Genomic DNA, 26,604 nt, shown 5'->3' with positions numbered 1-26,604 from the left:
TCTACTCATGGTTCAATACTCACGAGTTCTGGAGCAGGATCCTTGATCAAAGTTTGGGTTTGCATTGCCATCGACAGCTAGGCGAGCGTGGTACATTACACCACCTGAGGTAAAGGTTGAACTCTGGAAGGCAGGTTTCCCTCTTGATATAGACACAGGACCTAGATACAAGGGTCAAGGGTCAAAGGATCAAAGGTCGCAGGAATAGTTTGTTAGTTTGTTTTTATAATTAAATTTCAACATGGATGCATTTGAATCATTTGATACAGAACAGATAAATTTCAATGGAGAAATCCAAGCTTCTAAAATCATTATTAAGTAATTGTCAAACATACAGTAGCTGCCACAAGTTTTCTGAATAGTTTCCCTGACAGAATAGTCTCTTTACATCTAATTTCCATATACATGTACCATCATGATACAAAAGATAATGATGACAACAAAAATTAATTTTCAAATTCATTCTCTCACCTGATGGAGCTTGGGTAGGTACCGGCGGTTGAGGTGCCGGTCTTTCCGTTGGCAGCGCTGTGGTAGTTGAACAAACAGTTATGTTACAATACATCCATCCAGTTACAGTTGACGAGTCAGGGTCCTTGTAATAACACCATGGTCGACGGTCACTGTCTGGGTTGCGGCAGAAATTATGATTCCCAATTCCTGGAGGGAAAAGATCAGTAATTCAATTTTTGCAGAGAACAAAAAATAATTCAATTCAAAATAATAATACCAAAAAATATCATTTAAGGTAACTTAACCCCCATTCTGACATGACTGCCTTCTGTGAGGAACTTTATACGTAAAGCAAGAAATAAATCTTTCCTGATGTATTGCCATCGTATGTCATTATCTTTTCAATGTAGTTTTTATTCTTCCTTTATTGAAAAAAAATTCGACTAAAAAACTATCTACAAAGATTAGAGACTGTGAAATCCCTTATTCCAGATGTACAATGAATGGTGAATTTCAGGAAGACCTCAGGCATACCTCCATCAGGAAAGAGTGCAGGTGTTACTCCTACACGATCAAGAGCTGCTGCTTGCCAGTTAGTACATTGTCTTCCTTGCACTGTAGTGAAGCTAAATCCACGATAATTCTCTCCATTGCCTGAATAACAGTTCGGAGTGGCTGAGGAGAAATAAAAAGAATGAGTAATCAGGGTTGGTATTCTGGAACAGTCATAAATTTTGTCATAAATGTTGTAATTTCTCTCTGAGATGTGACACCGCTATGATTGTCACAAATCGGTATTCTGAACATTGTCTTTTCCCTGTGATTTCTCTCTTTAAGTTCCTGCCTATCTTTTCAGGAGCAAACCAATCAAAATCATCACTAGATCCCAGTGAGAGCCCTTCTAGCGAATATGAAGGCCCTGTGGCAGGTAGGGCGTATCCCCAATACAGCTGCTGACATCGCGCAACTACGCGCTTAATTACAAAGAGACAGGGAGCTATGAAGGATTTAGAAGAGAAATAGAAAAAGAAGGAAAGCAGAGAAAAAAAGGAGGAATTAGGGCCTAACTAATTGTAGCATGAAAACATAATTTTGAAAATTGTCATGGATGATGAGTGAAACTAATACCACAATCTAATCTAAATAATATCATTATATGCTTGAAATTCAATCGGCTCAGTATCGGGTTATTTGGTACAAAAAGATATGACAACATTTATGACTGCTACCCCATCTGTCATAACTTTTGTCATATCATTTTTGGTGCGCGCTAAAGAGAAGAGACAAAATTTCTGACAATTTTAGTGACAAAAGTTATGACTCCACCAGAATACCAATTTTGTCATACAGGTGTATCTCTGAGAAAAGACAATGTTCAGAATATCGTGCCAAGAGAATAGTTCGTTTAAATACAGTCCACATGAGAAATTTAAAGGAAGAGTTCAATTTTTTTTATTTTAAACAAAACTAAAAATCATTTTAATCCCTGAATGGATTGTGTTTGTTTTTGTATTCCTGTCTGATTAATCAAGAATTTTTTTGTTCCAATTAGCTATGCCTTTCTTTATTATTCATTCCCTCTCTTATGGAATCATAGAATCTCATCACTCAGCTATTATCTAGTTATAAAATGGATGTACGTATATGTTTTCATTATACACATTGTATCAAGGGAAGTATATCCATTTATATCTAGGGACATGGCATTGAATCAACCCCCCCCCCCCCCTTGAGATCTCGGCCGCCGATCAAAGACCTTGAAAATTGGCATGATAATAGTGTGGGATGTAATCTACAAGGCTGTATGGTTTATTTTTCCGAAATCATCAGATTTTTGTTATATGAATTTATTACGCTAATTCATGTGTTAATCAAACTCTTTATGCTTTAATTCACTATAAAAAGCTCGTAGAATGCTAATTTTTGGAGTAAATCTTCTTTATGCCATTGCTAACAATTACAAATAATAAAATCCTGGTTTGAAAATGAATTTCTCAGGCTTATTATTGTTTCATGAATTTCTTATTTATTTCTGTACTTTTTTACCATTGTTTTTCTTCATTTTTTAAACCAAATTTATTGCATGTCCTTTTTGAAGCACAATTATGCTAAAATCAATTAATTTCAGCTGATGAAAGTAAAAATAATCATATCTTAAATAATGAATAAGATGAGAATACCAAATTTACATTGACTTTGTACACAAAATAACGTTTTAGAGCAATTATGAGTCTGATATGCGATTACGTAATGTTGTGTCATTTTTTAACCGCATACCCGGGCATCGTAAATTTGGTCTCAAAAGATGCGGAAAGACTTCAAAGTAAAAAGTCAGCGAGCCGGCCGATCAACAAATATCATACAGGAGAATGGTCGCGGAAAATGTCAAAATTATCACCATCATTATCGTCATCATCACCACCATCAAATTATCATCATCAACTTAGTCATCATCATCATTACCATCACTATCCCCACAATCAAAATCACAATCACCACCACCAACACCACTACCATCATTATCAAGATTGTCATCACAATCACCACCATCAACACCACTACCATCATTATCAAGATTGTCATCACAATCACCACCACCAACACCACTACCATCATTATCAAGATTGTCATCACAATCACCACCACCAACACCACTACCATCATTATCAAGATTGTCATCACAATCACCACCACCAACACCACTACCATCATTATCAAGATTGTCATCACAATCACCACCACCAACACCACTACCATCATTATCAAGATTGTCATCACAATCACCACCACCAACACCACTACCATCATCATCAAGATTGTCATCACAATCACCACCACCAACACCACTACCATCATTATCAAGATTGTCATCACAATCACCACCACCAACACCACTACCATCATTATCAAGATTGTCATCACAATCACCACCACCAACACCACTACCATCATTATCAAGATTGTCATCACAATCACCACCACCAACACCACTACCATCATTATCAAGATTGTCATCACAATCACCACCACCAACACCACTACCATCATTATCAAGATTGTCATCACAATCACCACCACCAACACCACTACCATCATTATCAAGATTGTCATCACAATCACCACCACCAACACCACTACCATCATTATCAAGATTATCATCACAATCACCACCACCAACACCACTACCATCATTATCAAGATTGTCATCACAATCACCACCACCAACACCACTACCATCATTATCAAGATTGTCATCACAATCACCACCATCAACACCACTACCATCATTATCAAGATTGTCATCACAATCACCACCACCAACACCACTACCATCATTATCAAGATTGTCATCACAATCACCACCACCAACACCACTACCATCATTATCAAGATTGTCATCACAATCACCACCATCAACACCACTACCATCATTATCAAGATTGTCATCACAATCACCACCACCAACACCACTACCATCATTATCAAGATTGTCATCACAATCACCACCACCAACACCACTACCATCATTATCAAGATTGTCATCACAATCACCACCACCAACACCACTACCATCATTATCAAGATTGTCATCACAATCACCACCATCAACACCACTACCATCATTATCAAGATTGTCATCACAATCACCACCACCAACACCACTACCATCATTATCAAGATTGTCATCACAATCACCACCACCAACACCACTACCATCATTATCAAGATTGTCATCACAATCACCACCACCAACACCACTACCATCATTATCAAGATTGTCATCACAATCACCACCATCAACACCGCTACCATCATTATCAAGATTGTCATCACAATCACCACCACCAACACCACTACCATCATTATCAAGATTGTCATCACAATCACCACCACCAACACCACTACCATCATTATCAAGATTGTCATCACAATCACCACCACCAACACCACTACCATCATTATCAAGATTATCATCACAATCAACACCACCAACACCACTACCATCATTATCAAGATTGTCATCACAATCACCACCACCAACACCACTACCATCATTATCAAGATTGTCATCACAATCACCACCACCAACACCACTACCATCATTATCAAGATTATCATCACAATCACTACCATCATTATCAAGATTATCATCATGATCATCATCATCATCAACACCACTACCATCATTATCAAGATTATCATCATCATCACCACCACCAACACCACTACCATCATTATCAAGATTGTCATCATCATCAACACCACCATCATCATAATCATATTCATCATCATCATCACCATCATAATCATCATCACCATCATCATCATCATCACCAATACTATCATCATAATCATAATCATCATCATCACCATCATCATCATCATCACCAATACTATCATCATCATCATAATCCTCCAAGAATCTCACCTGGACCTCTCCTAGCAAAGAAGTCGTACGGGTTCTCAGGGAAATCACTCCTAATAGCCACCTGACTTGGAGACTTGTTACTCAGCCAGCACCTATTGGCACGTCTAGCAAAGTCAAAGGAAGCACAAGGCCAAGGAGCAGTAAGACACTTCTCAGCGCATTCCTCCAAAGATACTGCTGTCAAAGACTCAATGTTGTTACCAGGCATTGCAGAATTAGGTGTCATGTCAAATAGGGAGATTGGACCTAAATAGGGAATTTAAAATTGGTGTTCATCATTATTTTCAGAGTGAGTGAGCCATTATTGATGATATATCAGCACATTATGTGTCATTAAAGAGTAAAGTAATTAGGAAACTATCATCTTTAAAAGCATTCTAAATATCATTGTTTTCAACATTGTCATAACAATTATGTTTATAAATATATAATCATTATCATCATCCCAACCTTCATCATCATCACCACCAACATCATCATCTTCTTCTTCATCATCATCATCATCATCATCATCACCATCATCACCATCATCATCATCACGATCACGATCACCATCATCATCATCATCCAGCCAGTATCTTACCAATATCCAGCCTCTCAAAGAAGTTAATCTGGGATGTGGTTAGAAGTGTAAGATCTGCATCTCTTGAGTTACTGGAGCTAGTAAAGCACTCATTAGACTGCTCATTGTACTCAAACGACCTACAAACGAAGGTCCTCTCCTGAATACATTTCTGGGCACAGAGTTCAGGTGTAGCCACGGAAAAGGTCCCATCATTGTGACCAGCAAGAAAAGCAGCAGGAATACGAGCAAACAGAGAGAGATGATCAGTTATTTCAGCATTGCCTGCATGGTTAAACCCCAAATGAAATGAAATACAGAAATAAAAGTTAAAGGAAAGGAAAATAAGCTTGTCCAAGCAAGAACTTTCATTTGTAATCATAGAATTCATAATAATTAATGTTACAATAAAAACCCCAAAAACTTTCAATCAGAATAAATTTTAGGGCTTTTTGAGCCCCTTTTTTAATTTCTTGTTTCCTAATTCAGTTTATGTTGATACTGAACTGTTTTCCTGACTTGGATTGGAAACATAACTGCCATGTACCAGTAATGGTTGTATGATTAAGGGGGTATCAAGCATAGCAGACACAAACAGGATGAATATCTAAATAGAAACAACCAACAAACCTGTACAATTATCAAGATAATATAATGGGAGGGATGCGTAAAGGGGGCAAAAACATGTCCAAACATGCTGGGATAAATACACAAGTGTGAGGTATAAGGGTAACATTACAAGCTCTCCAAACACAAATAATATGTACAGTACATCATATAACATTGCAGGGTTGAGCTGAGGTTTCAAGGAGAAGTATGGAGTAGTACTTCCAATCATGCAAAGGATCGTGAGAAGAGGAAATCATTCAAAGCTTTGCAGGAAACAAAAAGATCATACATAAGGAGAGTGCTCATCAATACTTAGCTTGAAAAGGTGTCAATTCTGATAACTTTCCTTGATTTGACTGGTTGAAACACACAGGTGTCCAACAGTTACTATCAGATAAAAAATCTGGCAAGACCTTCATGAAACACTCACAATAACAATGTACTGTATGATTGAGCTGATGTTTTTAGGAATGATATGGGATAAGGGGCAATACTTCTAATCATGCAAATGTTCTTGTGATTAAAGGAATAGCATTCCAAGCTTTGCAGTCAGAGACAGGTTGGGTAGCAAGATAATGTATCCAAGCAATGAAGGGATAACATCCCAAGATTTGCAGACACGAACAGGTTGGGTAGCAGGATAATGCATCCAAGCAATGAAGGGATAACATCCCAAGATTTGCAGACACGAACAGGTTGGGTAGCAAGATAATGTATCCAAGCAATGAAGGGATAACATCCCAAGATTTGCAGACACGAACAGGTTGGGTAGCAGGATAATGCATCCAAGCAATGAAGGGATAACATCCCAAGATTTGCAGACACGAACAGGTTGGGTAGCAGGATAATGCATCCAAGCAATGAAGGGATAACATCCCAAGATTTGCAGACACGAACAGGTTGGGTAGCAGGATAATGCATCCAAGCAATGAAGGGATAACATCCCAAGATTTGCAGACACGAACAGGTTGGGTAGCAGGATAATGCATCCAAGCAATGAAGGGATAACATCCCAAGATTTGCAGACACGAACAGGTTGGGTAGCAGGGTTGTGTATCCAAGCAATGAACAACCTTGGTCAGCCTGGGCTGCTGCGGTGCATGATGTCCTGGGGTTACCGACATCACAGTACTCCCTGATGATACGAGGATCGGTAGTATAGCACCAAGGCTGAGAGAATGTCCCTGGATTCCTACAATGGTTATGATTCCCAAGGATCCCTGTGTACTGGGCAGGGGTGTAGCTATGGGTGTGGGGTGTCTGGACATTCCATTGCTGACAGGTGTGCCCCGAGATGGTCTGGGAGACAACACCCCTGTAATCTTGACCATTCGACATAGTGTAACACTCGGGGTCTCTCGCTCTGACGACTGAAAGCAGAGATAGAAAAACAAAAGAGGATTAATCAGATAAACAGTGATTTCAAGGTTTAAAGGCAGATGTGTCATACAGTATTTGCACTTACCATTATATTTTTGTACACATTTAACTATACTCATACATGGTGTAGGCCTATTCTAAGACACACATAAATGTTTCTTCTGATATAACTTTCTGTCTAAGACATAATTCCATATGCTACTGAATTGACTCACTTTTTTTGTTTCATACTTTTTCAAAAAAATGAATAAGAAATCAATATAGGCCATGAAGATTTTTTTTTTGAATAATCACATGTTTTTCAATCTAATCAAAAGCAGTTTAAATAAAGTACTGTTTCATTTACATCACTTGAATCATTCAACAACAACAAAACATTTTAGCTTTGCATTATCTGATTACCTACTTCAGTATACATAAACCCCTCAAAAAAAGTTTGGAAATCTGTGTTTGGTCATTATTTTCTCCCAACTCCCAATTTTACACTATTTGATATCATTCAAAAAATCATTTAATTCTCTTTAAAATGATACCATGCTTGTTATGATCATGCTATCACGAAAAGAGCAGGATTCAAAAGTGTTGGATGAGGTCTGAATTGAAAAGCTGCAAAAATAGGAAAAAAAGTTTGGAAATCTGAGTTTGGCCATTAATTTCTCCGAACTCCCAATTCTACACAATGCATATTTGATATCATTCAAAAGATCATTGAATTTTCTTTAAAATGATAGCATACTTGTTATGATCATGCCATCACGAAAAGACCAGGATTCAAAAGTGTTGGATGAGGTCTGAATTGAAAAACTGCAAAAACGAGCAGAAATAGTCATGAAGGGTCAATACAGAACATGATTCTTTCGTTTGTTTCAATAGCTGAAAATCCATTCAAATCAAGCCCCTGCTTCTGTAGTGATGGTTTTGTGAGATAACATGGTTTGAGTCGTGGTTTGAAATACCCATGCATGTTTGTTTGTTATGTGTTTGCTTGTGCAGAGGTGTGTTTGATTCCATGTTAATGATGATGTTAAGGTGCATGAAAACAATTAAAAGAAACCGCTGAGAAACTCACTCATCACCACAGAAAAAAGAACAGTTACTTTCAATATTGTGTCATTTTGCAACTTTTGAAATTTGACCTTGCCCCACATTTCAAGGCACTGCACCTCCATGTGAACCATAATCATATCGTGTAGGATATCATTTTAAAGAAAATTAAATGATCTATTCATTGATATTAATTACACATTGATATTTACTAAAACCAATGAGGAATTATCGATCAAAGTCAAAAGAAACCGCTGAGAAACTCACTCATCACCACGGAAAAAAGAACAGTTACTTTCAATATTGTGTCATTTTGCAACTTTTGAATTTTGACCTTGCCCCACATTTCAAGGCACTGCACCTCCATGTGAACCATAATCATATCATGTAGCATATCATTTTAAAGAAAATTAAATGTTCTATTCATTGATATTAATTACACATTGATATTTACTAAAACCGAGAGATTATCGATCGAAGTCAGATTTCCAAACTTTTTTTGAGGAGTTTATATTGAGGTTATGCACACTTGAAAATCAGACATTTCTTAAATGCAGTTATCTCTTGAAACAAAGACACTGCTTCACTTCAATCCTAAATCCAAAACCTAGATCATAAAGCTCGTTAACCTAATACTAAATAACAAGTTTTTCCTTCAAACTGTACATTTGAAAAAAAATATATCCTCAAACGAATAGTTATACATATGAATCCAGGGGACTGTTTCATGAAAGTTATCAGTATTGACATTTTGGCTGAATACAGTTACCATAACAACAGTCAGATACCAGTGCTTCCAAGCCAATCAAAACCAAGGATTTCACTGACAATTTAGTCAGTGCTGACAACTGTCATAAATGCCCCCAAATCTAAATATAATACCACCCACCTTGAGTGCCTCCATCTAATCCAGTTGTCCCACTTGTCCCTGTTTCACCTGCCCCTCCACCTGTCCCAGAGCTTGGGGCATCTCCTGGGTTTGATGCGTCAGGTTTGGACCCAAGGATGCTTTGAAGCCAGGGTGGAATCTCATTTATATTGAACCGCAAAACAATCCCAGAGGAATCTGGACTGGCTGGTCCACCTTGAACCGACCTAATGGCTATTGAGAGGTCAATACTTCATGAAATTGGGCAGGTCTCACAAAAAATTTCATCTCTGAATTATTGACAATGTATACATAGAAAAATTGATTTCATTACTAAATATCCTATTATGGGCTGTGAAAACCTTGTATCTGAATGATCTTTTCAACTTACAATCAGATCAGAAATAGGTCTATTTTGGAGTGATGCTGTCTACCAATATTATGATGAATTAGAACTTTTTCTGAGCTGTTTGAGGTATATCGGTTGTAACAGCTTACAATACTAAGATAACATATTTTCATATATTTTAAAAGGTACAAGAAATACATTTATGAGGATAGAAGCCGATCACAGACTAGGCTAAATACACTCTAAAGGACTTGTCAAACATAATACACTTATTATATTGACTTAACTTGTTGGAATATTGATATATGGCACACTACTGTGTGATCAACAAATATGCTAAGTGCTTGATTGCTAATATTAGACGCATGCATATCAATTGCAAACACAGTAAGGTAAATCTATTTCAGTTAATCTATTGGGATCCGTCTTACGAAGATTTGCAATAGATTCAAATCAAACTCAAAGTGCCATTGATAAAAAATTCCTGTCTCTTTTCAACGACACAATATAAACAGATTCAGATTTCAGATTCAGGGTTGTGTTTTAATCATTCATAAGACTTAATAAGACAGGCCAAGAAGTGAAAGATCAGCAATTATTTAACCTTGGTCCGTAACACAAACGTTACTGATTAATCGTACACTTGATTTTTACAATTAATTGTATATTTTAGTCAATGCAAGCAGAAGTTCTAAAATGATTGCTAAGCTTCGTGTGTACAGGTCTCTGGATATGATGATGATTCTACATCAGCCCCTCCAGTGAGCCATCATATGGGCAAGACAATTTTCTTTTGAAAATAACAATGGGGGTGTCATGGTAGGATTCTAACCCCGGACCCTTGTGGATCATGTCCGGACATTTATCCAGCATGGCACATTAAACAGCGTTTACAAAAGAAAGATTTGTCTCCAGTGTCATTAGACATGTGAATCCACGAATGCCCTTTCATTATTACCCATAATTGCACTGAGCTGGTTACACCTCTATAGATCTTTTGATGAAGACCATGAATAACGGTTCCTCCAGCCGAATACAACAATTGATATTCATGTATCCATGCAGATAATGCATATTTATACGATCAAAAGCCCAAAGGTCCCAGTTCAAGTGATCTTTTCAGCAAAATCATCACCTGTTACCTCTTTTCACTATACCCTAATTCACAACATGCAATATTTTCTTATCATGGTTAATAAATGGAGCTTCAATTACACCAGTCAATCAAATCCATGCCAGTGAGGTATAACTGTGAATAAAAAAAAACTATTTACTCGCTACATGTACATCCATGAGCTTTACAGAAATCATATTTCTGAAAGACAATGATGAGTATCTCTTGGATATCACCTACAAGAGTGGTATAACATGATTAATTGATTTGCTGTGAGTTTGTGAATATCAAGTGAATATCACATTAAATGATTTACAGGAGCTCTTGCTTCTGCAGCTGATTTATTTTTAGGTGACACACAATGAAACCATACACCAAACTTACACCTTACACATACTACACTAACACCAGAAGGACATCAGACAGACACCACACTGACACTTGACTGCCAGCAGCCTACTAACAGATCTGATTACAATTACTGCTATGGCCAAGTATAGTTTGTAAGTGCAAACAGAGCTTTTCACTACATAGCATCTCCTTTGGGAAACAATTTTACACTTTTTCCCTATACTGATTGCTAGCAATTATAATATGATTACAAAGAGAAAATATGAAAATGTTGATACCATATCCAGTAAAGTAGTGGTCAGGATGAAATCTATTCAACTGAAGCTAATGATCCCACTCTCTAAGTTGGAAAAGCAAGGAATAAACAACTGTTGATAAGGCAAATTGGCAACTATTTATTGGAGTTTGGCAATTAACATTTTGAGTTTAACATTGTTGGCAATTTGAGAACCAAATCTTGAATGCTTCAGTTGGCTTCAATACAACCTGACATAAGACTACTCGAGACAAACACCAAGCTGACAAGAAACAAATATAACCATGGTAAACCTAGGAACTGAGAGGTTTAAAGTTTGATGGGGTGGGGTGCCTAGATCATCAATTGCCCTGTTACATTACCTCTGTTGGGTATTGTTCTCTCTACACATCTGACTCCTGCAGCTTCCACGTTCTCACAGTTGTGTGATCCCCATCCTCGGTAAGAACATTTTATGAGTTCTGTCTCCGTTCCAGAGCATACTACATCGTCCATAGCAAAGCTATTACTGTTACTCCCAAAGTCAATTGCTGCCAATTGAACTGCTGACTGGGCTCCACTGTCATGAAGAAAGAGAGGGAGAGAGGAAGAGTGAGAGAGAAAAAGAAAAGAGTGAAAGGGAGATTAAAGAGTGTAAATGTTCTTTTAGCATGCCCTATACAGTACCGGTACATTATAATTTCCTGTTATTTAAATTATATCAAAATGAGCCCCATATCTATCCTTCAATGTCAATGGCTTGTCTTTTATTAAATACCATTGGTAGACACTGATCTTATGAGTTTTCATTAAAGGAGAATGAAACTCTTGGAGCAAGTTAGCTCTTGTGAAAGCAGAAAAATCAAAGAATAAGATCAACAAAAGTTTGAGTAAAATAGGACTAGCAATAGAAGAGTTATGAGCATTTGAATGTCGAGATCACTAATGCTAATGCGACCAAGATCTATGAAGTCACAGATCAACAACTCTCCCCTTTTGGACACTGAAAATATACCCCAAAACATATCTTTTTGCTCATTCTAATCATATGACAAACGATTCATCAATGATATAATGTTGTAGAACCTCTGTACTTGTCCTCATTACATCAAGGAGTCTCGTCAAAAGGGTATTCATCCTTTTTTTTTCATCCACTGCAACCGCCTCAGATGGCTCTGAATTAATTCAGGTCTTAATTATATCACGCATTAAGGAATTTTTTTATTTTCTTTATGTTTGTGTACAGAAGAACAGATAAATGAATAAGAAATGGAGTATTCTATCAGAAAGCATTTGTATTTGCAAATGAGGGCATGAGGAAAGAAATAAAGTATTCCAAAAATTTAGTCTTTTACACTTACTCATAACCCAGCTGGTTGCAGACGACGTTAGCTTCCTCGATACCCCAGCCATCATCACATACCATGTACCACTGGTTTTGGTATCTGATCTCCACCCTACCTTCATATTCAGATGATCCTCCCTGAAGCCTCACTTGATATTCTGTTGAAGAAAGAGGATTAAATAAGGACCAAAGTCAGAGATGCACATTTCAACAGCACTTTGTTAGGAAGGCATAAAAATGATATAAACATTTCATCAATGAAAGAAAAATATACTTCATATAAAACTTGAGTTCAGAGAACCTCATCGATGTCAGACCCAGTTTGATATGAATTGCCTCGTATCCAATCTGCAGACATGAGGAACATGTACCATTTCTATTAGCATTTTTTTTGTTATCACTCTCAGACTCCGATGAAAAAAAGAAAGACCATATTTTTTCATAAGTCTGATAAGATGAAAGTCTTATAATTAAATTAGATCTAACGTTAGATCTGTTATTCTGTTGCTCTTGAATCTATGACTATGACAATGACCATGGCATGATGACCGAGATTTTCATTTTGTTGTTGTCGTCTTTCGATTTGGGCCCATTTCATGCATTAACATTAATTGTCTCCTCAGTAAAACTACACTTGACTGCACTTGGGTGTAGATCATCTAGTTAGTGCTGAAACTTTTAACTTTTTTTAGTTATTCTAGGCCTACATACCAATCACAGACCTAAGAACAGTAGAGGCGCATGGCCAAGATGGGAGACTGTCTCCCATGAGAGAGATTATCTCCAATATCAGAGACTTTTGTAAAGAATTTGGGTATCCAATTTCAGAGACAGTCTCCAGTTTGGGAGACCAATTTCCTTTGTTTACATTTGCTGCAAAAGGATTACCTTGGCGGCAAATAAAAATGTGATAAGCAGATTCCTCATGAAAAGTTACCCCTTTTTACCGTCTACTTTAAAAATTCACTGTCTACTTTTGTTTTGATAAGGATTTTGGTTGTCATCCACGCACAAAACAAATGGGCTTCTGACCTCAGCGAGACAAAATTTTGGGTGGAAAAAAATAAACTTTTGTTGGTGTTGTTTCTTTTGTAAATCATGCAAGTTTCCAATATGGGAGATTGTCTCCCTTATTCAATTGGAGTCTCCCATATGGTATATTGGCTGTGCGCAGTGGCGTAACTACGGGGGGGGGGGGGGCATGGGGGGCACGTGCCCCCCCCAATCAGCTGGCAAAAAAAAAAAAACAGGGAAAAGGAGAAGAGAGAGAGAGTGAGAGAAACGTAATGGGAAAGAAGAAATTATTGTTCATTATAATGTTATATAATAATTATGTTATTTATATTACATTTCAAAAATTTCATAACTTTATGAAACGCAATTTGCTCAGGGCCTAAGTCTTCATTGTTCCTGGTGCTCGCATTGTCTGTTTAACGAGATATATAATCCTATTGTACTAAAACCTCCCGTTTTCAAGTCAATATACACCAAATAGATTTCCTCGCACTTCGAATTATTGCTTTATGTAGTGACATATGCTTCTTTTTCATGACTACTTAAAGTGATTGTCCCATATTAAGGTCTCAATATAAAACATTTCCTGCCCGTGCTTATGTTCCCATTAGTGGATTGGTGAGATATGTATGCTCTTCATGAATTCCCAAAATCAGTCCTTAAAATGTCCCTTTTTTCTGATCTGAATATCAAAAATTTTCAGCTTGCGATTCGCACTTGCATCATTTGGTTGGTGAAATACGCATGGTCTTTGTTAATTCCTACAAACAAGCCTTAAAATGTCCTCTTCAGGTCTGAATTTCCTATATTTTTCAAGCTCGCATTAATTGATTAGTAAAATGCGTATGATAACTATGATTAGAATAACTGCAAAAAGCGCTTCAGGTGTTTAGACGCAATTCTAAAAAATCAGTATGCGCTTGGCACTTGCATTAGATGACTATGGTGAGATTTGTGTACTCTTAATGGATTCCTTAAAAAAAGGAGTCCTCAAAAGATCCCTGTTTGTGGTCAATATATACAAAAATATCAGCTCGCGCTCGCATCATTTGGTTAATAAAATACGCATGGTCTTCGTGAATTCCTACAAACAAGCCTTAAAATGTCCACTTCAGATCTGAATTTCCTATATTTTTCAGCTCGTGCTTTGCACTCGCAATATTTTATTAGTGTGATGCGTGTGATAATCATGATTACAATGACTAAAAGTGTTTCATCTGTTTAGATGTATATAATTGTAACAAAATCAGCAAGCGCTTGGCACTCGCATTAGATGACTATGGTGAGATATGTATGCTCTTGATGGATTCCTAAAATGTAGTCCTCAAAATGTCCCTGTTTGGGGTCAATGTATACAAAAATTTCAGCTCGCGCTTCGCGCTCGCATTGTTTGTTTAGCGAGATAGAAATGTATCATGATTACAAAAATTTGCTTATAATATCCCTTTTTAGGTCTGAATATAAAAAAAATTCAGCTCGCGCTTCGCGCTCGCATTATGCGATCAGTGAAATACATATCCGTTTAATGGCACTGTCCTTAAAATGTCTGTATTAGGTCAGTTTATCTGGCAACTGGCTTCGCGCGCTCACTATGTGACTAAAAAAAATTCTGGTGCCCCCCAATGCCACTGGCTGTGCGCCTCTACTGACAGTAGAGGCGCACGGCCAATATGGGAGACTCTCTCCAATAGGGGAGACAATCTCCCACATTGGAGACTTGCTTTGCAAAACGACAAAAGAAACAACACCAACAAAACTTAAAAGCATGGTTTTTTTCCACCCAAAATTTTGTATCACTGAGGTCAGAAGCCCATTTGTTTTGTGTGTGATTGCCAACAAAAATCCTTATCAAAACAAAAGTAGACAGTGAAATTTTAAAGTAGACTGTGAAAAGGGGTAATTTTTTCTGAGGAATCTGCTTATCACATTTTTATTTGCCGCCAAGGTAATCCTTTGGCAGCAAATGTAAACAAAGGAAATTGGTCTCCAAAACTGGAGACTGTCTCTGAAATTGGATACCCAAATTCTTTACAAAAGTCTCTGATATTGGAGATAATCTCCCACATTGGACTCTTTGGAGACAGTCTCCAATATTGGCCGTGCGCCTCTACTGACTGAAGAACTAGTAGTAGTACAGTACGTAATAACGTCGTACTACTAAGTACTAGTACTACTATACTACTACTAGTAGATCTACCGTACTCTTCTTGAGTTGATAAAGAGCAAGCAATATCAACTGAAACTGGTGTATGTAGGGAAATTTTCAAGAAACATGGGGCCCCCTTTATACCGGCGAATAGATTTCAATCCACTTCCTCCAGACCAGGGGCACGTCAACATTCCGCGGCCGCGCCGGTGGGGGGAAAATCCCTTCTCTCCACCGGTAACTCAACGAGCTCCGTCGCCCTAGCTTCGGCGGCGGAGCTCCCTTCGGTACGGTCTAAAACCTGATCCACAAAAAATCGGGGCCACAACAGTTGATTATTTGATACCTCAGCAAGAAATAACTACAAAGACGAACTTCACGAAGCTTTCGGCTTACCTTCACGAATAAGAAGGTCATAGCTTGAACAAATCTTCAAACAACTTTTATTTTATCTGTTTTTGGCTTGTTAAACCGCCTTTTCTCCGGTGCGTTGCAAGCTTGTTGTTTTTCCATTGACTGTATGCACCATTGCCCTCTGCCAGGGCCCCGTCATACATTTGGTTATAAAGTTACGATTGATCCAATCAATTGTAACTCTATATGGAAATCCATCAGTGTCATAATTTTTTTACGGAAAATTTGCAAAATGTCTTTTGTAAACAAAGAGCAGCGCAGGCGCGATAGCTCAGTCGGTAGAGCGGGGGTTTCGGATTCCGGTGACCCAGGTTCGATTCCCTAGTGGTGCGCTAGTGCCCTTTGGTAAGGCATTTATCCTCATTACCAGGTCCCTCGGAGAGGACCTTAAGCCGTTGGTCCCCTGGTTGCTTGCTCACAGGCATTCGTGCTTTCTTAGCAGTCAGGTAAAACAACCTCGGTATAACAATAACAGTGAATTTTCAAGAAAACAATGAATGCATGAATTTACATCATAGTTAGAAAATATTTTGAACAAAAATGCATTAGATGTTAACATTGCTGGCCGTCCATAGATCGGATCAATCACAACTCTTTGTAAGACGGGGCCCATATCTTTCAGGGCCGGGGGCGCCGCGCTGGGGGGGGGGGCTAATAAAACTTCTCGTATTCCTACTAACTACTTGGAGAGGGAGACATCCCCCCCCCCCCCCTTCTACAGTGAACATTGGCGGCGGAAGCCAAAAATTTTAGGGGGGACCATAAAAAAAAAAGGTTATCAACAAAAAATTTAGGGGGGGGGGACACGTCCCCCGCGCTTCCGCCGCCTATGAAAGTGAAGACCAAAATGGGTTGTATTGCCTTACTAATCAGGAATGTGCAATAATATATACCGGTAGTATGTATGAAAACAAATGATTAAAAAAAAAAAACTTCAAAACTTCAATGTCTTTCCTGTGAAAAATTATCATTCTAGTTTAGCTTTTTAGAGCTGCAATTGGGAGGAATAGGCCTATAAGTAGGCCTATTATCATTGGTAGCCACCCTCAAACGTGCTTCTTAGACCACGCATTACTTCATTTCCATTAATGTTGTTTTGAAAATATCATAACATGTGCTTGTTTTACTTCTATATGCTGAGCGCAGCCACAATGAACGATGAAAAGTTAAAATACGGGGATACAAAAATAAAATATCACCACTTTTTCATAATTTATGTTTCATTTATGCTTCGGTTTTTCTTTAAGGACATTTGTGAGTATTTTTAATTCAACGCATAAACATAACTCTTTCTGGATATCGACCGAGTAAATTCATCTTTCCAAAAGGAAACACAATGTGCAGTGGAAGTGAATCACCTTGACTACCAGTATTTTTGCACAACTTCCTTTGAAAAACACACACACACACATGCCGGCAGGAGGGGAGGAGGCAGGAGGGGGCCGAGCCGGCCCCGGCCCCCACCCCCCTATTTTTTTGACAACCTGCAGAAAAAGTGTACTCTTAAACTTGATAGAAACCATGAAAAACAGAAAGAAAAGTAAGAAAGAGATATTATACCCATGATGTGTAATTTACAGCCTCGTAACAGCCGGCCCGACCCCGAAAGGAAACAAGAAAAAGGTAAGGGGAAGAATTGGAAAATAGACTTTATATAAAAATTTTCGCTCGCGCTTCGCGCTCGCATTGCCTGTGTAATGAATCCTATTCAAGAGGATTAAATAGCACTTAATATATATCCAGTTCTGAAATCAATTTGCACACAATATTTTAGCTTTCATTATTTTGTTTGATTTACACAAATTGTTAATATATATCAAAATTTTCAGCTCGCGCGGCACGCTCGCATTGTTTGATTTGTGAGATACCTATCTTCTTTGGAAATTCTTACCAAAATTTGTCAAAATATTCCTTTATCATGTCAGTATATAAAAAAATTAAGCTCGTGCTTCGCGCTCGCATTTAACTGTTTGAGACACACAGCTTGTTCTTTATCTATAAATAAAAACGCGCTTAGACTGTCCAGTTTTCAGGTCGGAAAATCAAAAATTTTGAGCTCGCGCTTCGCACTCTCATTATTTAATTGGTGATACTTGTACCCTCTTCATTCATCACTAAAAACAGTCATAATTGAGTCCCTTTTCACGTTCCTATAATGAAATTTCGGCTCGCGCTTCGCGCTCGCATTGTTTAGTTAGACATATATTTGTTCATGAATATAACTTGAAAAGTGATCAGAATCTTCAGATCTAAGGACATAAAATATCAAAGAATTTGAGCTCGCGCTTCGCGCTCGCATTATATATTAAAACCACATGAGATATCCTGTTTATAACAAAACTTATAACATAACAAAACTAACATAATACTTAAAACTTCAGCCTTTAGTTAGGACTACTCCCTGAAAAACCAACAAAAAATCAGATTATAGCGGCCAATCGAGAAAGATGTTGATGAAAATATTTTTCGCCCCCCCCCCCCCCAATGGCGAAAGCTGGATCCTCCCCTGGGCATAATCGTTTTCATTGAAGTATCACATCTAATTTGGGTATCATTGGAACGCTAATTAGTCATGAAGAAATGCATGTTTTTATGACTATTAATTGGATAATCTCCTCCTAAACAAATTCGACTTCCATTTTATCAATAGGCCTATACCCCTCGTATCATTCATTACCTAATAACAAATGTAGGTTTTATTGTTATCATTATAATAATTAAATTTGCATTTCTCATTTCTGATCTTAGTGCCTGATGAAAATTGATATAAAGAAATAAAATACACCAAATTAAAAATATTGAATTATATTTCTTGAAGCTTTATTGTTTATTACTTCACGCAAACCTATACCCGCGCTGGACCACCCCCCCCCCTTCTCTCTTTCTTTCACGCTTTAATTATCTATATCAACTTAACTTTTTTTTTCGATCATATCCATATACCTCGATCTCTTCTCGATAAATGAAAATGTCAAACAAAACCTAAATTTCCGCTTTGAAAATGTATATAATTCCCTTAAAGTGCCCCCCCCCCCGCGCTGTGTGTATATGTCTACTATACTGAAGTCACTTACGGTTACTACTTGCTCTCGTTTGCCCCGCCATGTATTGGGCGCTCTCATGTGTGGCTCGTATTTCGGCAAGGATTCTGTCCAACTCAGCAATCGCCGCATCGATGTCCTCCTCGTCGTCATCATCATCGGTGTCACGTCGCCACCTGTGGTGCCCTTCGTCTACCTCTTGTACCAAATCGATCTTGCTCGCTAAAACATCATTGGCATAGGAATCAATAAATAAAACTTTGTGATCAAATTTGATTAATACAGGTCAAAATAGCAGGGGGCAGTGTTGACACTCACATTATTTTTTGAAGGAGTTAACAAAAAAAGGAGCAAAAAAGGAAAATATAAAACAGGATCTAAGAAAAAAGAAGAAAGTAGATTAATTGAACTAAGCGAGAGAAAAGGAGAGATCTTGATCGCGGCAAAACTTAATTTGATTGAGAACAAATGAGGTCACCCCCCCCCCCTTCTCAAAATATCCTGGCGCCGCCCCTGCAATAATGCTAATTGAGTTTCGTGCAATGGTGTGACTTATAGTTACAGAAAATAAAAAATTGGGGTTTTCAAGGACTTAAAGTTTGTTACAAAGTTATCATCAAGATTGAGTGCTATGCACCCAGTTGTGTCAAAGCGAAATTACCATTAGCTCTATACCAATAAAGATAGGATAGGATGGGATACATTTTCTCAAACTAAAAATTAAAAATAAAAAGGCTTGGAAGTTGGAAATGATACAAGTACTGGTTATTATTACCTTCTAAAAATTCACTTACCATAGCTCGGGGCGTGAATCTTTTTAGCCTTTTCTTTGGCATCGATGCATGACACCTAATGGAATTTAGAATGAGAAAGGAAGAGGAATGATATACAATTCACGATTTGTATTTTCATGACTTCAACAACTACAACAAAATCGTCAATAAGGACATTTCACTCGAGAAAAATAATCAGTTTTAAAGTTATAGATACTTTTAGAAAAAAATTCATGTATCGGATGAACGCAATCCTAATCTATTTTATAGGCAGAAGAAGATGGAATAGGAGAAGAAGATGAAGAAGGGGGATTATTTTACATTAAATAGTTCAAGGGGTACTCCAGGCTGAATATGAAGAAAAAAATAGACAAACAAAATAATGAAAATTTGATCAAAATTGGACAAGGAATAACAAAGTTATTACATTTTAAACATTTACATTATTTTGGTGAAACAGTGCATGCGTTCATGAATATTCAATGAGCAAAGTTATGATGTAAATTTCCCAGGCACTTAAATAATCTTTACTAATATTTTGACCTCAAAGAATTAAAAGATTGGATTGAAAAATGTTTAAATGCATTAGATATTCATTGCTGCAACTTAATTAATTATAAAGGATGCATATCACACACCAGATAATAATGCATGAAAATATGAAATAATCATGATTTCATGTAATAACGTAAGTCAAAAGAAAGTGTGGACATGACATCATCAGTTCACCTAATGAATATTAATGACGATATGCATACAACAATTTTCACAAAAATATTGCTAAACTTTGAAATTTAAGAACTTTATTATTTGTTATCAGATTTTGATGAAATTTTCTTAATTTTGCTCGGTGAATTTTACATGACATAACCAGTGTTTCCCATAACACCTCTCACAAAAAAATTGAGGGAAATGACAAACTACTCCAGTATGCAGGGGGCTACAGAACTGCACCAGCCCTCCCTTATTTTGCTGTAAATATGTACAAAACCTTGTAATTCAGCATATTATTTTATCTTTCCGCGGTCACTGTTGTGTGCAATCGGTACTATGTCACGTGAATTAATGCACATAAAATGTTGTGGTTGTTCCGGATTCTTCCTGAAATATATAATTCTTTTCCTATAATGTTATGCCTTGATTATATAGGAAGTTCTGAAACTTCCGATAAAGATTTTAGATCCATACATTTGGGGACTCCAGAATAAATGAACAAAGTGATATGAAAAAAAACCTCAATACTAATTCAGATGAAAAAGATAAAGAGTTTAATTAAATTTAGTATTGTTTCGATTAAACAGTCTGATGCATACCAGTGCATGTTCTAAAATTATTTTCACTTCTTTCGTATTACATCATCATCATCATTATTATATTTATTATTAATTATTATTATTATTTATTATATTATTATTATTATCATTATTATTGTTATTATTATTATTTATTATTATTAACATTATTCCCTGATTTGGCTGTAGAAATCCCCAAAATTTCAATTTTTCTACAGCTCTTTAGAAACATTTGTCACATAACAATAAGTATTTCATTATAATAAACAAATATTCGGTGTTCACTGTTATTGGCCCTATATTTTGAGCACGGAAAATGGTATTTCATGCATTTCATATATACATTCACAAAGCTGAATTCATGACATTTTGCTATTTAGTGTAAAGCTCCAATACGTAAATCTTAGGCTTCTGCATAACATGTATAATTATAGTGTTATACTGTTAGCAATGTTTAAGGTCGAAATCAAAAGTGCATTCGCTTAGAGCTATGTTGATTGTTCGCTTATTAATATCGCTTTGAAAGCTCGGTTTTGACAGAACGATCACGATCCTTATTTTCTAAAAGTTTTGGAATTTTTCTAATACAAAAATCCAATTTGTGATAACTTTTGACATAATATTTCGAAAATTATATCGTATTTCACTTTCTCTTTTTTTCTTGGTAGTGATTTTTTTTTTAGAGGGAGGGGTGCCATTTGGCCTATAGGCGAATGTCACATTTTTTTATTACTGAAGGTAACTTATATTTAGGGGAGATCAATCAATTTATAGAATTTTCGAATGAATCATAAATATTTGCACTGAGAAGCCAATCATGGCTTCAGGGGTCTCAGTTCTTTCTTTGTTGTTTCTCTGTATTTTCAGGCTCTGAAAAATGACGCTTATGGAATTTTTTTCGATCAGGCTGTGAATATGAAATAAAAATCGCTACAATCATTATAAGTATGGCATGCCCATATCATCCAAATAAAATTGCACGATCGGCAAATCATATTGTATCAACCTTCAAACAAATTGCATAAGGGATAACACAGTGACCATAATTGGTCTTGTTGAACTCATTTTGCGTTCACGCGGGTCATCTGTATGCCAATGTTGGCATTAAAAGTCAGTTGCTATGGAAACATTGGCAACTCTCCTCATTGAGTCACGAAATCGCTGACATAAACTTTGAAATTACATGTACAGGGTTATAGTTGTCATATTGATTTTAGATCAAAGCGATTTGAATGATTGATAGTGTGTTTTGTAATAATATGCGCATGCGCGAACTGCACTTCTTTTACAACATAATTATGAATACAAATTCCTTTAGAAGTAACAAATTACGATGGAAAAATAAAAGTACACACATCATATCACTTTAAATTACATGAATTCTCCCCACGTCGAAATTATGTTGGTCAAAAAGTACATATACTTTCTTTATAGGCCTATAAAATTCCATTTATCAAATGTGATTAACTGTAATGATTTGATATCAAATTCTCTGTTGAAGTACGATTTTGATTTCATTTTAGTTTCATACTTGAAGAATAGCACCGTGTTCTTGTTTTATTTTCTGAAACATTATTTTTGTTTTAATCCATTGTGGCAGGTATAGGCAACCGCGCTTCTCAAGAATGGTCTGCGACCTGATATTGGTATAAAATATAGTAAAATTTGAGGCTAATATCAAGGAAGCATTCATGATTTTACCATTTCCATGCTACATAGAATATCTTACTGTGTAATTTTATAAATCATCGTACGACTACCTATGTTCAAATCTGTGACTATGCTATATGTGACTATCTCAACAAATTGACCGGAAATCCCTGAACAAATCGAATTATCGATAATAATCGTTGCGTGTGAACCGGTTATACAAGATGCCAGTGGGATGCATGTCATATCATAGGCAGATCGATAGAAGGAGAAAAGTTATCACCTGTTTACCTCAAATGAAATTATGAGAGAGTAGTTGGCATTGAAGTATTCATGGATGAACGAAACTTTTTTGCTCATCGTATACCACCCCCACTGGCGAAATGAGCAAAAAGGTTGAAGGGGCTTGATATGGCTCATCGCGTAAAATTTAGTTTTCAAAAAAAAGTTGCGAGCGAGCGAAGCGAGCGAATTTTCAACATTCTCTTTCCTTTTCTTTCCTCCTCTCTTTTTTTCTTCTAGAATTTTTTGGGAGCAAGAACTCCCCAAGCCTGCCCCATCTATACGCCACTACCACTCCCTCCCACCAAAGCCAATCTCTGCTTAAAGTTTAAAAAGTTTTTTTTAATCTAAGAGCTAAGAGTGTGTTTTTAGTGGCCAAAATAATCTTGGTAAACATTTGGCTAAATAAGATATCGTGTGTGAAAATTAATTATGATTATACATGTATGTTATATTTATCAAAATGACGATGTTACCCAACCAGAGGATTGTTGGCTTCAAGTTCAACTACATAGCAATATATCTGACCCCTTGACCTAAATAATCGCCGGCAATCTTTCACCGCATGACTTGTTCCAAGTCAGCAGGCGATGTTTTTATCACTACAGACCGGACACATCTTCGCGGGTCGATGAGGGACTGTTCGCTGATTGATAGCGCAATGCTGCACGGGTACGACTCGGTACTCGAAAAGTTCGTTATCCTGGACTCGTTTATCACAACTCTAAAATTGTTACGAACGATCGTCAGAAAAAAACCCAGAATGTGTCAGTTCCTATTCCGAAGATTCTTCAATTTTTTAAAACTATTTTCATATATTTTCATTTCTGACATGCGAACCTATATTATGCATCCGTGACACTTCAAAATTATAGTGGAGCATACTTGTCACTGATCAAAGGCCATGAAGGCTGTGTTTCTAATTAACAAATTGGGTCGGGGGGGGGGGGGTTACATGAGGTACCTGGATCGATGCATGCTATGTCAAGAAGGATAAACCGCTATATGTCCGCCAATATTTCAAGTTTTTGGCCTAAAAAACTTCTTCATGCAGACAAATGGCCTTCGATCGTTGACGCCTTTCCAAGACTTCAAATTACCATTTTACAGGTGCGGCGCTACAGGGAAAGCAGGGGGGGGGGTGCGGTCACCCAAAATGATTTGTCAAGTAGTAAGAAAAAAGGGGATCAAGACCCGGGAGCCTGGAAGAGAATGGAAGAAAGAACGGAATTTTGAATTGGATTCATAATTCATTTATCGTCATTGTGCTTTAACTTATCAATATTAATTATTGAACGTTGATCCAATTCTCGATAATATATCATGACACCAAACAATTGTCGAATTGTTATTGTAGATTATCTTTAGAATGAACCTGAATAATTATTTTCATTTTTCATTTTCACTATCATTGAATTTTGTAACTTTTCATACATAGATCTCACAATCAAAAGAAAGAACAAAATATATTTTCTATAACAAAGCGATTTAAGAAGGTTGCAGGAGTTGTAACACCAGAAAACAATTATGTTTAATAGCAATATCTTCAAGTAAGAGTGCAAGTTCAGAATGGGGGAGGTTCTAAATAGGGAGCAATTAGTATTATCAACAAACATGAAATAAAAGTTTGTAAAAGGTCACAATTCTTTTATGGCCATTGTCAAATGAGACAATAATATAAAGGAAAAGGGTAATACAATTAACCTGTTTGAAGTACATGACCTAGGCCTAAATGTTTCAATGTTTTGTTTTTATGCATTTCTGTTTTCTTGATGAGATCATGTTGGGTTTCGGTTCTCGTCACTTCATGAGATAAAAAGAAAATAAAATGCTTGTAATGAATGCATTTGGAGAGAAAAACAAAGGACCACTTTTTGAAATCATTATCACCCTAGACTACCCCCACTCTCCCCCCCCCATTTATGCATTTAATGTTCCATGACCCCCCCCCTTCATGCACCTCCACCCCACACAACCCCCCTCACTCTCCGACTAAATTCGAACATTTGATATTTGTTTAGCCCATTTTTCTCGTGCATGTTTTTAATAACCAGCTAGTTCATCAAAAATTGAATAGGAATTTATCATTTTGGCCATTCTAAGGATTTTAAATATTTGTAAAAAGAGAAATGTAAGTTTTTTATAATTTTACATAGATACACGATTAGTACACACAGTATGTGAATTGCTTAACTGACCTTTCCATCAAAAAGTACAAACCGAACGTTTCCATAGAGTATTACATTTATAAAATTCTGTTTAAATAGATTATAGGATTGAAAACAAAAACGTGTATTTATCTTTTTAGATTTAAGTTTACATGCATGTAAACTAAAGAATCCCAAAACGAAACAAAACACAAATAACAATCATTTGTTATTATTTGAACGAACTCGGCTTAAATATTCACACTAAGCATGTTAAGCATCACCATTTAGAGTTTTTAATTATTATAAGCATGCATGTTATACCGAAATGTTCAATAGATGATAAATTTACATTTCAACGAAAACTTGACTATGATAATATAAGAAATACTTACCAACGAAAAGACACATAATGAAATTCCCAAGCCTAATAACACACATTTTGCTGAATCCATTCTGAGAAGTTTCTTGGTATGTTATTCAGAAGGAATGTGAACTCCTGGTCCTAAGCGATCCTCCTCTAGTCGAGAACTTATCAAAACTTATCCATACCACAGCTCCCTCAAAACAACGACTTAAATCCGAATATTCCTGTAAGCATATACTCCTTGGACAAATTTGTCGAAGTTTGTTTCTGATTTACATTAACCGAGTGGATAATTCATACATACACGTTTAGCTATAACACTAAAACTAAAGCTTGTATATGCCCCGACGATTAAAAAATGCTGAAGTTTGCCAAGATTTTGTAAATGACCGCTGCTGTGTTCTGTCAAGAGTTTAAATATAGGCGATGGGTTAGTCTGTGTGCGTTTAGGGGCGGATTAAATTAAACGACTGTTTGGGCTACATTGTTCTTTGCTGATTTTATGAGTCGAAATCCTGTAGATAAATTAGGGTTGTATATCCGCACTTCAGCGCTAACGTACTAAATCAGGTCAAACACGATTAGTGAATAATAATGATAAAACCAAGAATTATACATGCTGCCTGCCTTAAAGGCGAACGCGAAAGGGGCGTTCTAAGATCGTGGCTGCCTCGTGAGTATCCTTAACTTGCTATTATTATTATTTTTTAATAAAACTGTTAATATTTTCATCTTGCAT

General features: G+C 36.7%; 1 protein-coding gene across 2 annotated transcripts in view; it reads right to left on the bottom strand.

Annotated features, from left to right (window-relative positions):
• The window catches only part of LOC129282046 (atrial natriuretic peptide-converting enzyme-like), a 68,769-nt gene extending 42,430 nt beyond the window's left edge, over window positions 1-26,339 (bottom strand). The window contains exons 1-10 of one of the 2 annotated variants that reach the window (XM_064113566.1): window positions 25,894-26,339; window positions 20,149-20,203; window positions 19,388-19,576; window positions 12,756-12,897; window positions 11,778-11,974; window positions 5,466-5,729; window positions 4,883-5,128; window positions 988-1,128; window positions 472-660; window positions 24-161 (exon numbers count right to left, since the gene is read on the bottom strand). In XM_064113566.1, the coding sequence (XP_063969636.1) occupies window positions 24-161; window positions 472-660; window positions 988-1,128; window positions 4,883-5,128; window positions 5,466-5,729; window positions 11,778-11,974; window positions 12,756-12,897; window positions 19,388-19,576; window positions 20,149-20,203; window positions 25,894-25,953 (1,621 nt within the window). In that variant the 5' untranslated portion in view covers window positions 25,954-26,339. Of the gene's footprint in view, window positions 1-23; window positions 162-471; window positions 661-987; window positions 1,129-4,882; window positions 5,129-5,465; window positions 5,730-11,777; window positions 11,975-12,755; window positions 12,898-16,295; window positions 16,547-19,387; window positions 19,577-20,148; window positions 20,204-25,893 lie in introns of those variants that run through there. The other variant, XM_064113567.1, reaches the window with a different exon arrangement.
• Between the last annotated feature and the right edge of the window lie 265 nt (window positions 26,340-26,604).

The sequence above is a fragment of the Lytechinus pictus genome, chromosome 18, assembly GCF_037042905.1.
Source record: "Lytechinus pictus isolate F3 Inbred chromosome 18, Lp3.0, whole genome shotgun sequence".
NCBI lineage: Eukaryota > Metazoa > Echinodermata > Echinoidea > Temnopleuroida > Toxopneustidae > Lytechinus > Lytechinus pictus.
The sequence above is the reverse complement of the archived record's forward strand: the minus strand, read 5'-3'. Positions and strand labels throughout refer to the sequence as shown.